The sequence below is a fragment of the Penicillium psychrosexuale genome (genome assembly GCF_028828465.1).
Source record: "Penicillium psychrosexuale strain IBT 29551 chromosome Unknown utg000001l, whole genome shotgun sequence".
Taxonomy (NCBI): Eukaryota; Fungi; Ascomycota; class Eurotiomycetes; order Eurotiales; family Aspergillaceae; genus Penicillium; species Penicillium psychrosexuale.
In genome coordinates, this window is record NW_026643186.1 from 422,951 (window position 1) to 437,026 (window position 14,076).

Genomic DNA, 14,076 nt, shown 5'->3' on the forward strand with positions numbered 1-14,076 from the left:
TCAGTATCATTTTCGGTTCCTATATAGATCCTTTTCATGTTTCATCCTTGCCTAGGCGTAGGGACGGCGCTCGATCTCGATCACTGGACTCAATCGAGGCCCCCCGTGAACCTAGATTAATGCTACCTCACGCACTAGTGCTTACGTGGTACGTATCACATAGTGCTACCCAAGGCACTGTGCATCTCACGTTCTTAGGGACGATCGTAAGCTACATAACCAACCTACCTCCCCAGGTCTCAGGTGAAAAATATTTCTACACACAAACTTCATATTCACTCCCCCAGGTCCGATAGCCAAAATGGTGTACACACTTTACGAGGGCTTTGTTCTCCAGACCAAGCGAGCTTTAACCGCACTTTCGCATATTCTTCACAAAGCCGAGGAAGCGCCCAACGCTTCCAATCTTCCGTCCTGTCGACTCCATAATGACATGAAATCACTTAGCTACCAAGTGTTCGCGGCAACCATGCAAACACGGCTAGCTCTGGCTAAGCTGTCAGCCGAACCATTCCCAACGGATGACACGAGTCAGGACGTTGTCTACACATATGCGGAAATGTACGCTCGCATCGACAAGGCGCTCCAGGCCCTCGACACGGTTGACAAAGACTTCATCCTCGAACATTGCGAGACCGTCAGTCCCACGCCTCTGGGAGGTAATACACAACTCTTGTCTGGGATTGCATTCGCGTGCATTATGCAGGCTAATATCTTCTTTCATGTAACTACTGCCTATGGCATCTTGCGCAAGGAAGGCGTGCCTCTAGGCAAGGTGGATTATATTTTACCTTTTATCACTTCCTAAGGCGGAGCGTTAATCAAAGGGTTTAACCACCACTTCCTACGCGTTTATAAAATGCGCATATTGCCGTTGATCCTCCGAATAACATCGTAGATTCACGGCGGTATGTGTGGGGCTTTCCTATTTGGGCTGCCGCTTTAATGAGATGAGCTCAGACCAGTTACGTGTATGAACACTGATTCTATGTAGATGCTCATTGGATGCTCTCTGATTACTCAGACCGGCCCCAAGCATCGCGCCCTCATTTTCTGATGTGACTACAGTGTAGTGATGCGATGAAAGAGGGAGAGAGTTGTCAATTCCTAAAGGGCAGAATGCCCGACTATCTAGTTATGGGGGTTGGTGCCTGCCGCACCGGGCTGATGGTCAGGTGACGACCACGCCCTGGGCGAGGTGAATTGGTGGCGACAAGTTAATGTCGGTAGGCAGAGCAATATTCCAGGATTGTTGCAGTAGAGATACATCGCCTGTCCCCCAATCGCACAGCGATCCAATTGGTGATGGCGGGTCAAGAGAAAATGAAAAAGGCGGCTGACTTGATATGCTTCGTAGTGCGGACGGTTTGCTGATTGGGAGGTGAATATCGCTGTTAATCGCATCCATCCTGTCATCATTTGAACCGGTTGTACCGTCGCTAAGTGGACTTTCCATTGGAGTCGATGTACTGTTTGGGTACTCCTCTAAGAGGCCATTTACTTCGCAGTTTCCGGACGATTCCAGTGACCCTTCCGTCGGGCTCGGTGTATTAGGTGGGTGGTCGAAAATTTCATCAATTGCAGAATCTGGAGCAGATGTGGCATGGATTGGCGAATATGATCCATTCAAAGTTTCAACGACTACAAATATCAGTCCCGGGGTTTGAATAACGAAAAAAAGAAAATTTATCTATGGCGCCTTACCTCCTGGTGAGCTAGATGACGGATTCCGACGGCGCTTTTTTGACGGAGTGATGGATGGGCAGGTTTTCCGTTTCTTGCTAGGCTCGATGTTGGTTTCTCGGCAAGAAGTTCTTCAAGACCAGAAAGGTCAAGTTTGTTATAATCACAAAGCTCATATCCTAGGCATTTGCAAATCTTTTCAAGCCTATAATAAGAAACGTTAAACAAAATGTATAAGGCGCTTTAGGTGGGTGACATACGGCACTAGATCTTTGTATATCCTTCGTATGATGGAAGGAATTGCGAGGGGTACTGATATCTCTAGTGGGTCCTTTGGGTAGAACTCTGGCTTCAGCCCCTTTATCAACTCATCGGGTTTAATCGAATAGTCGTTGAACTCGTTATAAAAGTTGACTTGATTACTAGCTGCCGACACCAGAAGTTAGCATATCCAAGAAAACTTGAAATATGTTTCATACCAATATAGATGATGTCCCAGCTACGAGAGCCCCAGTTAGTATATGATAAAAGATAAATGGCCCGGTTTGCTTGCCCATTTTGCACCACGAATCCGTCCTCTGAGAGACTTTGATTTGGCATCACAGTAGAAAACCGACTGCATAGCTTGAAACACATTCTCTTTTGGAGTGACTTCTAAGGCGACCGCACATAGTGAACAGAAGATAAGCTCCTGGAAGCAAGCAAACGGACGTTTTGCTACTGATTCCGCCGAGGTATGCTTCATTTCCGCCGGTTCCATGGATGTGCCGTATTCTAGCAGGATGGATATAGGGGTAGGCTGCTTGGACGTGATCGGGTTATCATCATTTGGGAAGGCTAATCCAGATATCAAGCTGAAAACAATGTTCTTTCGTTGAATCTCACTGATAGAGGCCCAATTTTTCCAATGGGAAGATTCAGGTAGATTACCAACTGAGGATGTAAATAAGGATAAACGATTCCGTTTCTTTTGCATAGGTTTGGTCGGCGTGAAAGAGTCTGGTATCACTGGGGATGCCGTTGTCACTGATGGGTTGTATGGGATGACGGCGAATGTACTCTCCGGAGATCTGTTGTTTTGATTTGATTGATTGTCATAACGACTTTCAGAGGTCGGTCGTTGAGAAGAACCGATATCTTGGTAAAGATTGAGGTTCCGGCAGACCTCGCAAGGTCTGCGCTGTCCACTTATCTGCTGCTGACTTCCTAGGGACTCGGGATAACGGGACGAGTAGGCACTCTCAAGCTCGATGATGCGTAATTCTAAGTGCTCAATATAGGCGAGATTATCGCCCTGGCATTGAAATAGGCGATTGCAATCCATGGCTAAGTAGTCAGGCAAGCCCATAAAAGTAGGAGGACCGAGAAGTGAGAGTTAAAAACCGATGGCAGCATTCAACATCTGGGACGGGGAGGAAGGGCAGAACAAGAAGGGCCCGTGCGACGCGCCTCTGGCGCTGGGGCATGCATGCCCTGAGCTGCACATTCATCACATTTCAAAAGCTGATCCCGCATCTTTCCATCGACAAGACTTTCATTTCGCTCTCCTCTCTCTTCCGCTGCCGTACCCACAAGTCCCTTTTCAGCTCTCGCTTTTCTCCCATCCGCGATTATGATATCCCAACTTGCTTTGCTCTATGCAACAAAACATAAACAGGACAGTATTGATCTGGAATTCGGAATCAATAAGTGGGAGCGAACGCACCAATATGGCTACCTGGACAACATACTGCCGCTCTGACTTCTCGCTCTATCCTTGGTAGGACTTACTACTGGTCCTATCAGCCCTAACCAGATCTGGCGACCCAGACTCTGGGTCGCCAGATCTGGTTAGGGTTAATTTCCATCTAGACCAGAATTCTAGGACAAAGCCCTCACTCACTAGGCTGACTTGCAACAATAATCTTTAAGGCTACTAGGAGATCCATTCTAACGAGGAATAAAATATTTTGTTAAGCTTTCTTTTAGGTCTTTATCGATAGTATCGGGGAGTTCTGGACACATCCTGATTGGCCACCTGCTAGCTGTAGTTGACATAGATTGTCAACTACAGCGATCTAGTAGCCAATCAGGAATTGTATAGAACTCTGGATTGCAATTTATACTTAGTAAAATCTAGGAATTTCTACGACCCTATTTTTCTACATCCAATGTGGGTTGGAAATCTAAATCCAGTGAGCCCCCGCCCCACTTTTTCCCCTATAGTTAACAAACAAGCCCTAAATCCAGTCAGCCCCCATTTGATTTACCCCTCTAGGTGAGAGACTGGCAAGAAAAGGCTTGGTGCGGATAACCCCGATGCACTAACGAGCATGACCAGAATACCCCAATTGGCCTGATACGGTGGAGAAGATTAACTTGTTACAAGCTAATAATACCAATTTCAGTTACGATAATAAACGAAGAGTTTGACATGTAGCAATGTAGTTAAACTGGATGTTACACTTTCTGTTGTGGCAATCGGTCAGTTCAAATTCGTAAGTGTACTCCTAACAGAAGCAAGAGAGACCCAAGGTCTTCAACTCAGCCTTACCAAATTTCGCCTTTTCCTGACTGATAAAGATATACATAAATAGCATAATCGGACACATCTAGATCACAAAGCCAAAGTAGAATCCGCACAGATTATCCACATATTTTCGCCACTCTCAGAGCCGTTCAATGCCTTATAAAGCCCCTTAAAGCCTCCAAACTTATATACAATACTTTCTCGAACCGCACACATGACAGTTTGTGTAAGTGAGACAAGTAGCTAGATTGAAACAACGAGGGTGGCTGCAGAAATTGTGCAAACAGTTGGGATAGCAAGCGAGCTCGGTGCCCCTCTTCGCAGCATCCATTGCACTGGAAGTTGGAGCCAGGGATTCAGCAGCCTCTTCCTGGGCATATTTGGCTTCGGCGCTAGCAAAGGCAGCGTCCAGCTCCGTGCAAAGCTCATCGCTGGCGATACCAACAACTCCGTCATCCTTGTCCTTCAAGTAGTACCCCCCATTTTCGGGGAATAGAGAGCCGTAAGGGTGATCTTTGGCCATGTCGTTGAGGGACTGTCTGTCGATGAGGACGATAGCGTCACTTGGAGGCGTGGCCTCGTAGCGGGTGAGGGCTTCAACCATGGCGAGAAAAAGGCAGAGGAAGTGCACAATGGAGGCGAAAGTGAGTTTCATATCGATTGAGGGGCACTTGAAGGTTCCTGTAACAAGTATGTGTCTTAGTCATCTCTATTACTGGTCCACAGGTGTACCTTGAAATCTTGAGGCATAGGTGGCCCTTGAAATTACCTTATGATTGATTGAAAGGAAGTATGAGACTATGATAGAGATGGAAATATATGCCTTCTTTATAGCACTTGGATGTGACTAGGTCGGTCAACTGCCCTCCCTGAAAATGACTATACAGTCAATGATAGTTAAGCAATCATATTACGTAAATACTGTTTGCAAGTGTGCCCATTTTTCAGTCTAATCAAGGATTCATGCAGCTATCGTCCCAGGACGGAGGGGCGACATCCATCTATGAAAGGTTTCGCCCGGTATCACGAGGCCAGAGGATTGGAAGGATCTGAGACATGCCAGGGTCTTTCGGGGACAGGGTGTTCAATGGATCGTTGCTGCCTTTGTGGCTTTCGTGGTGGATCCTGTGAGAATTTCCGAGACAGGCATACAATAAATGTATATTCGCTGGTCAAATATCCAACATGAATAAACTTTGACCGGTGGGAGATGCCGCCGTTCTGAATGTATACGACTATAGGAAGGACATATTCAGTCAAATCGTCTAAAGTGGTTGATTTGAGGATTGCTAGAGTTACTCTGGGAAACAGTTCTCATCCTGGAGGGTCATAGGATGGTACAATCACTAATTAAGAAAGACAGTTTTAAAACTTTTTCCAATGACGAGCAACAGTCGAATTCAAATGAAGGACAGGAGCCTTATCACAAAGGTACGTACGGAGAGAACCCCCGGCGTCAAAGGTGCTCCGTGGCCAATGACCTCCAGGCCGACTCAATATTTACCAAGAGATTGATAAAATGATCAGTTCATGAGTCCAGGTGGGCCGGGGCCAAGGGACCAGGGGGCCGGCCCGAACGTGACTACATGTATGCATATCCTGCCGAGAGATTCTCAATTTTGCTCGGTGAGCAAAATGCGGCAAGGAGTGCGAAAAGGAAAGGCTATGCCGCGCAGCCTGAAATCCTGTGTATATGCGCTAGTAAAATATAGTAGTGCGCTCATCAATACCCGTACCTTTTTAGCTCCACTCTAACTCATAACATTTGCACAATGCTTGCGCATATTAATTCCAAGGTAATGCGGTACGCACCAGTATACGAAAGGACCAATATTAGGTTCATAGCATATTGTGAGAGTGTGCTGTTTTTTTTTTCAAGCAACCTCATACTGAGTTTATTCAACCCTTCTTTGGGCTTAATAAGCATGCAGATACCTCAGAAACTGTCTCAGCTTCAAGTATTGAATCGTACTGGAAAAGATATTATCACGTGACTGTATTTTCTGTAAATTACTTATAATACTCCTGTCAAAAATACTGGCATCTCGCATGCCCCTGAATTTCTACTTGACCTCAATATCTTGGCAACGAGGTTCACCAAACTCGTAAGGTCAATCACTTACGAGTAGTATGTACCAAGTCAATATTGGATGGGAGAAATCTTTTTGGGAAGTTGAAATATAAAGCGGAAATTGCTCTGTATATGAACCTCTAATTACTGAAGTAGATAGCTCATCTAGGCATTCATATTTAAGCCGTTCCGTTTCCCATTCCCGCAATGTTTCAGAATCAGAATAAAGCAACCGGATGGTTCATGCCGAGTAACGTATTTCACCACCGAGCCGGCCACACCACCGAGCCGGCCACACCACCGAGCCGGCCACCCCACCTAAAACGCGTCAATTAATTTACCCCCTACTTCTTCAACCACCCACCATGCCACCAATTCGCACCCAATCCTCTAGAAATTTAGTTGAGCAAGAGGGTAGAATCATACTAGCTATTCAAGCTTTTCAAAACCAAGAAATCTCTTCAATACGCGAAGTGGCGCGCCGTTTCAATATACCTCGTTCAACACTTCAAGATCGACTACGTGGCCATCAGCAATGCGCGAATTCTTGCGCCAATTCATCTAAATTGACTGAAATTGAAGAGGAATCTCTTGAAAAATGGATTCTCTCTATGGATCTATGTGGAGCAGCCCCCCGGCCCTCTATGGTACGAGAAATGGCGGACCTTCTCCTCCAAAAAGCGTGGAACTACCCCAGTTCTTTCGGTCGGCCAAAATTGGGTTACGAAATTTATAAAACGATATCCTCTCCTCTCCTCCCGATTCTCAAAACGGTATAACTACGAGTGTGCGAAATGTGAAGACCCTAAAATCATTTAAGAGTGGTTCAATTTAGTTTAAAGAACTATCCTTCAATTTAGGATCGATCCTAATAACGTTTATAACTTTGATAAGACCGGTTTTACCATAGGGTTAACTGTAACTATAAGGGTTATTATAAGGAGTGAATACTATAGTCAGAGGCCGGTTTTACAACCTAGAAATCGTGAATAGGTAACAGTAGTCGAATATACGAACGCGGCGGGGTAGGCACTTCCTCTATCTATAATTTTTAAAGGTAAAGTCTTCGTTAAATCTTAGTTCGACGGCCTTCCGGAAGATTGGCGCTTTAAAGTTAGCCCTAATAGCTGGACCTCTGATGAAATTGGACTTCGTTAGCTTAAGAAGCTCTTTATTCCTAGTACTTCTTTATATACAAAAGGAGTATATCGGCTTTTAATACTCGACAGCTATAGAAATCATTTAACGCTAAAGTTTAACGAAATTTGCGAGTAAAATCGTATTATACCAATTTATATACTAGTACATTTATCTTATCTTTTACAACCTCTGGATATTGGTTGTTTTGCGGTATTAAAACGTGTATATAGTCGAATGGTTGAAATCAAGATACAGAATAGGATTAATCATATTGATAAACTTGACTTCCTCGAAGCATACCCCCTCGTATAAATTAAAGCTTTTAAATCGGAGATAATTAAAAATAGCTTCTTAGCAGCCGGTTTAGTACCTTTTTCACCCAATCGGGTACTTTCAAAGCTAAATATCCAAATTCGAACGCCTACCCCCCCTCCGAGCCGGGGTAGTGAATTAAGCCGGAGTTTTACTCCAAAAACCCCCTTTACGGAGAAAGAACTACGTCGTCAGGCTTTATTAATCAAAGCTTTACTTCGTATAAGATCTCGAAGCCCGCCTAGCCCGTCAGATCGTGCATTAAACCAGCTTGTGAAAGGCTTCCGTCTTACAATGCAAGGTGCTATCTTACTTGCCAAAGAAAATAAGGAATTACGCGCCGCCAACGAGAAGCAGAAGCAAAAGCGTACTCGATCCCGAAGGCTTATACCTGCTGAAGAAGGCCTTTCAGTTTAAGAAGCCTCTGCATTAATTATATAGCAACAGGAAGCAACTGAAGCACCTCCCCCCGGCCCCGGTATACCTGGAGAATCAGCTATTCGGCCACGTACGCGGCCCCCCGGGGTTGCGGAATATACAGGTTGCCAGGCTATAGAAGAGAAACATGTCCAGATAGACCAGTCAGTTAGTTGAATTAATTTAATGGAGTTTTAGTTGAGAAATTCACATTTGAAATCAATACATTTTGGTGGGTGGCCGGCTCGGTGGTGAAATACGTTAGTAGATTCCTTAGTTTCTCCTCTTTATACTTTAAGCTTTTACTATTACTAATACCTATAGTATTAGTTAGTTAGTTGACACGGTGAGCGGACCGCCAGAAACGGCTCCCATTGCACCGCCGTCCTGCCGCCCCCGACCGCCTGCCCACCTCCGCCGTCCCCCTGCCCCTTCCGGTGTGGCGCCCTCCCTCCAGCCCCCGTTCGGGTTTAGTGCCGTCCCTGGCCGCTTTTACTGTTTCTGCCCACCTGCCGTCCATCTATAAAAGACCGCTCGCCCTCTCCTCCTCTTGTCGACGCACTTTCTCTTCTCTTTCCCTCCTACTGCCCCTATTTTCCCCCTTTCTTTCTCGCCCCCACCGTCGCCTGTTCACTGGCGTTCAGCCCGACGCACTGCCCCTTTCATTTACCAGAGATGCCGCTCGATCCGACGCCGTGGTCTTTCTGACCAGCGTGGGCTGCAATGCAACCCAGTCGCCCAGGAGCAGGAACACTGGGTAAACCAACTATCCACGGAATGTGTCAATACTCCATTCTCCACAGGAGTCTACAGAGCCATCTAGGTCCCTTTCTGCTGGTGAAGCCTTCCCGTTGAGTATCTGGTATTCCACTGACCTCGCTTGTTACGAGGTCTCCCCAATTGCCCTCCTCGATGCTGCATGCTCCGCTTCCGCCCCATCCCAGCCCCTATCTGAGGTTACATTACACAGCCCTTGGCGTCGCAGATCTCCTCTCGGCCGCTTGTTCGCAAATGCCTCGATCTCGCATCTATCGTTATCGTCGGCCTCTCCGGTCTCTTCGCACCCAATCGATGGATCTCGAAAGCATACCACGGTAATGCGAGCCAATAGCGAAAATACCGCACACTCGCCTGACCCCGGTCGATGCTATATCATGCGGCCAATGCTGGACTGCGCGAGAACCATACCACGATCGTACCGTCACCTACCGAATGGAGAACGGGCTGACGACTAGTATGGGCATATATCGCAAAGGTCATCAGCGAGGGTAGCGGAAATTGTTGCCGGCGAACTACAGCCTATGGTTGTGAAACTGGTGTGGTCTCGCGTCTTAGATGCAGTGGCCTGGATTGTAGGAGCTGGCCGAGATTTTTTGCGCTGGGTAGAAGGCGGATTCCGCCTTATGGGCGACCGTCGTCTATAAAAGAGACTACAAATCCACCCAAATGGCAAAACCAGAATTCAGATCCCCTTCAAATTCTCCTCTCCCCTCTCCCACCCTATCTCCTATCCCCTATCCTATCCCTCATTCCCAGTTCCGTGTTCTCTGCCAGTTTCCCTGTTTTAGGAAATCCCACAACCACCATATCCCGAAAGCTTCAGCCGTCTCTTCCACATAATGTCAAACGCAAGTTTTCATCTGGAATCCTTTCGGCCATAGAATCCTTTCCAGGACAAAGACCAGCCTCTACGAGACTCTCGATATTTACCGCTACCCAAGCCCTATCTCGATGACCGCCAGCCCGCCTTTCTCTAATCCTGTTGGCCCCGTCCTAAAGAGTCAGAAAGGTCATTCTTACAGACCTGGCCAGCATCCCCTTCCTGCCCGCCCCCCGTTAGAGGTTTGCTTGGATAGCGGTCTACATACGGACGCTCAAACAACTCGACACGACCCAGAGGATTTGGGCCGCACTACCTCCAGTCCTCACGGTGAGACCTTCGACTCTGACAACATTTTGCACTTGCAAGGCATACAAGGCACCGAAGATGTTGATTCTGTCACAATGCCCGATAATGTTTGCCTGGATGCTAAGCATCGATCGCCCGGTCTCGGATCGTGCGACTTAAAGCCTGCCGTTATTACTGGTCAGCACCCGCAAGCTGTCGAATCTAGAAACCCTACCCAGACTGGAGAGCTTCCAAACACCGAAACAATCGATCCCGCAATCCTGGACGATCATGCCTTTCCAGGTGGTGAGCAGATGCAATCAACGGAAAATATCGCCGGCATCGCAACATGTCCAGACAGATGTCTCTTGGAGTGCTCCCACTCTTCGAACCAAGGTCCGCCTCTTCAATCCAGACAACAAAATGCAAAGGGAACGGCGCTTCCCGGTCACCAGTCCAAAATAAATAAGCGTTCGAGTGCTAGGAAGAGATATTCAAAAAGGGGTGCCGGCCAGTCTAATAAAGGCCCCCCTCGTCGCAGCAGCGTTTCGTTTACTACCGTTCGTGCTCAATTCTCGGCCCTTCCCGTCGAAGACCGGCTAGAGTTCCTGTCCTGGTTGTTTGAGGGTACTTTATCTCATTGTATTTCTACGCCTTTAAGCACAGATGCCACTGTATCAAGATGCACCGCAAACCAAGATTCAGACATCACATACGACTGTGACCAGCCAAGCCCAATTACCGAACTAGTTGATGCGCAACACACCCCTTGTACGAGAAAAGGTTTATCATATTCCGTGGAAGAAACAGCTCTATTAGTGAAGCTCAGGGAAGAACAGAATCTTGCTTAGCCAGAGGTGGCGAGACGGTTTTCACGGAAATTCCCCGGAAGGAGCAAAGGGTCTCTACAGGTGTACTGGAGCACGACACTCAAAAAACAGCGGCGATCTTTGGCGGATACCACGTAGGAAATGCCACTCTAATCGATACTTAGACCATTCCCTCAGTTTCTCTTGCACCACAAACCACAACGTAAATAAACTGAGGACTGTGAATTCAACAACCTCGTTGAATGTTGGTGGTCCAAGTCCACAGTTCCAAATAAGTATTCCAACCAGATTAGCCTCCGCGCTACAGTAGTCCATTCCCCAGATCCGCGGCCATCGGTAAGGTCGAGCCTATGGAACTTGTCTGCCTCGCCAAAAGCCATTGCGTATAGTTTGGCCATACAATAGCGCAGTCATCTAACAGCATTTCCAGTTATTCCATATTCCAGGAGCACGTGCTTTCAAGGTGCTAGGAAGGCGTAAACACCGCTACAATGGAGCTGGCGTCGTGGCTTCAACATAGGATTTTCAATTTGCATCGAGACTAAAAGTCACCCAAATGAAGAATTAGAAAAAGAAAAACAAGAAAAAGCAAGCTAAGTGAATTCCTTGCACGGCCCCTCGTTTCAACTTGTCGGATGCTTATACTGTATTCTCTCTAATGATAGACTCATGGAATGCTTGACGCTGGAAAGAAATCTACCAGATCAAATGCACACCCCCAGAAAGCAATAATTGAGAAATGGAGATTGCGCTTGCAGGGCGCCTTGAGGCCGTTGATATTCGTTTTGAACGGCCTTTCTTGTCATGAAGAATGCACCGTCACTTCGATACTAAAATGATTACGGGTGTTATGTATGAAGATTCATGTCATTTCAACCTCTACGACCATAATTCTAAGCGCAGTGACTGGAACCATGAAGCCTCGGAGACAAAGGGCGAAAGGATACTGTCAATCCAAAGGGACCAATCGTCATCCCATCGCAAAGCACAGACAGCTAAGCAATATTCCCAATATTCTGGATACCATCCAGACAGGGCATGTTATCGGCGACAAAATGCCTGGGGATCCGCCAGCCTCGTGTTTGGGGTTCTACAACGGAGCTGGTAGGCTGAGGAGCATGGGGAGGGGCCCTTCTACTGTCTGAAAACTAAATCGATAAAGGACCCAGATACCGTGCGTTCGTCCCATTGGAGGCGTCTTCGGTACTTCACCCAAGCGTTTTACTGGGGGACCAGCACTATTCCCAAGACTGGGGAAAGCTGGGCCCGTCTGATAGTTTAGAGCGGGTGCCTGCAAGTCAGCATGAAAAGATCCATAATGAGAAGATGCAACGCCAGGCATATCATGTATCTGCTCAATGGCGAGGGAAGAACGGCTCTTTTCCATCTTCATACGCATTCGCACCAAATTCCCACTCCCCCTTTGGGAAAGTGACGCTGCAAGTCTGGGTCCTTTTGGGAACCGGGGCTCATACTGTAAAAGCCCGCTATTAAGCTGCCAAGCTCCTGAGCCTCTAGAACCATACTATTGAATCCGTTGGTCAACCTATAATGTGGGAGGGGCAAGCGTCCGTAGGTCTCACTCGACTGAAGATCACAAGACCTAAAATGCCCCTGTGTCTGGGAAGAAGAAGAGATGAATATAGGCAAGTAAAATATTTTTGGGGCGGGGGGACCTCAAGTACGGATATGGCCCCTCCCAAGGTCTCAAGGAAGGACTTTTGTCCTTGCAAAACATCTCGGGATTGTTGTACCCCTATGGCCTGACCTTCGGCCTCATGAGTGATGCGCTGGAGTGCCAGCCGCCTGTCCTGAATTATATATCGCCACTTGTTTGTTTCAACAACTGCTAACAATATTTCAATTCCGTGGTCAATTCTGCGTTTCCCTCTTTATCGAAGATGCTCTTAGAGGTGAGAAAAATAGCATGTCTAGTATAGTGATTCAGTTAGCCGAGTATTGTAACGTTGAGAGCTCCGAACTTTACATACGACGCAGAGAGTTCTATCGTCGTATATGTGGTATTTTCAAACGTGTGCAGTCGCTCTGTCAATAGTCGCACTTCTATGTCCCAAAAGAAATCAAGACGATCTCAGTCCGGTTCGTGCATAGTATCGCTGGCCGAGTGTTCAGTCCATTCTCTGAAAGTGTCCCGAAATCTAACACTGCATCCCCGTTGCTCCAGATTGCCAACCAAAGATGATGTTGAGATCCATGACCGAGCTTGCTAGCTTCCGATTGATCCAATGCTGATGACAGTCTCCCTGAAGCAATGTCAGCGAAGGTTCAACCGATGGCACAGTCCTGTTGTTAAAGCCTCGGTTGTACTTTTGGTAGCTTCCAGATTTTGCGTGGGCGTGGAGGCTGATAATGTTGATCGATTCGACTATCGTAAGCAAAAGAAATGCCAATCCAGAGTACTGGTCAGTTGATGCAGAACAACGAGTGAATGAAGGCTGAACTGACTGTGATATATTCAAAAGCAGTCTTTTTATTTTGGTTAAGTAACTCGGATGCAGAGGAATGATGAAGACCATTGTTTTCGGAGTAAGTGACTAGGCATATGTATTCCCCTTTGAAATGGCATCACTTTAGGCAGAAATGCTAGGCCAAACGGGCGAGGCTTAGAATTCCTAGGATTAGAACGGAATAGCTATGGACCTTTAGAACCCTAATAATACCGATGAGCTCCTGGGAGCCTGCGTTACTGTTGATGGTTTGTCTTCGGTTTACGACCTACTTAGAAATAGCGCGAAAGACATGACGTTATACGCTCAGAAACGCCTTCGACTTACACGCTCATTAGCGAGAGAAGTAGTTCATCGTCATACCTGCTAAACACTGATTACTCTAGTTGTCTTGATACAGGGAAGGGCTCTAATCAAGGAAATCCGTCCACTCGCCCTCGCCCTGGTAGTAGTCCAAAGCCCGATTAGGGGATCGCCGGGCTGGTAAGCGAAGTATTCCGAGGGTATTCCCAGGAGCATAGGCTGAAATGGGAAAATGATGGGACAATTGAATAGCCCCGCTGCGAGGTTTTTACTTGGATAGGGTCGAGACCGCTAGGATGAACGGTCACGTTGACTGCGCCAGTCCTTTTTTGATGGGCGATCTAAATGGAAAGGGTTGCACGTGATGGGATTAGCGTGTCGCATTTTAGTGATGTAGCTTACTCAGGCCGCTCAGCCGTACACTCAGTGAGCACTCAGTGAGCAAATCAGGATGC

At 47.0% G+C, this 14,076-nt stretch overlaps 3 protein-coding genes across 3 annotated transcripts; 2 read left to right on the plus strand and 1 right to left on the minus strand.

The window, feature by feature from the left end:
• Positions 1 to 301: 301 nt before the first annotated feature.
• N7518_000145 (DUF1993 domain-containing protein) lies at positions 302 to 808 on the plus strand (the record flags this gene model as incomplete). The annotated part of the gene is made up of 1 exon (XM_057181073.1): positions 302 to 808. The coding sequence occupies one exon, from the start codon at positions 302 to 304 to the stop codon at positions 806 to 808; it is 507 nt and encodes a 168-aa protein (XP_057046423.1).
• A 3,404-nt stretch (positions 809 to 4,212) lies between these two features.
• N7518_000146 (uncharacterized protein) lies at positions 4,213 to 4,847 on the minus strand (the record flags this gene model as incomplete). Its single annotated transcript, XM_057181074.1, has 2 exons — positions 4,213 to 4,274; positions 4,478 to 4,847. The coding sequence occupies 2 exons, from the start codon at positions 4,845 to 4,847 to the stop codon at positions 4,213 to 4,215; spliced, it is 432 nt and encodes a 143-aa protein (XP_057046424.1).
• Positions 4,848 to 9,863: 5,016 nt separating this feature from the next.
• Positions 9,864 to 10,871, plus strand: N7518_000147 (uncharacterized protein; the record flags this gene model as incomplete). Its single annotated transcript, XM_057181075.1, has 1 exon — positions 9,864 to 10,871. One exon carries the CDS (start codon positions 9,864 to 9,866, stop codon positions 10,869 to 10,871), a length of 1,008 nt encoding a protein of 335 aa, XP_057046425.1.
• Between the last annotated feature and the right edge of the window lie 3,205 nt (positions 10,872 to 14,076).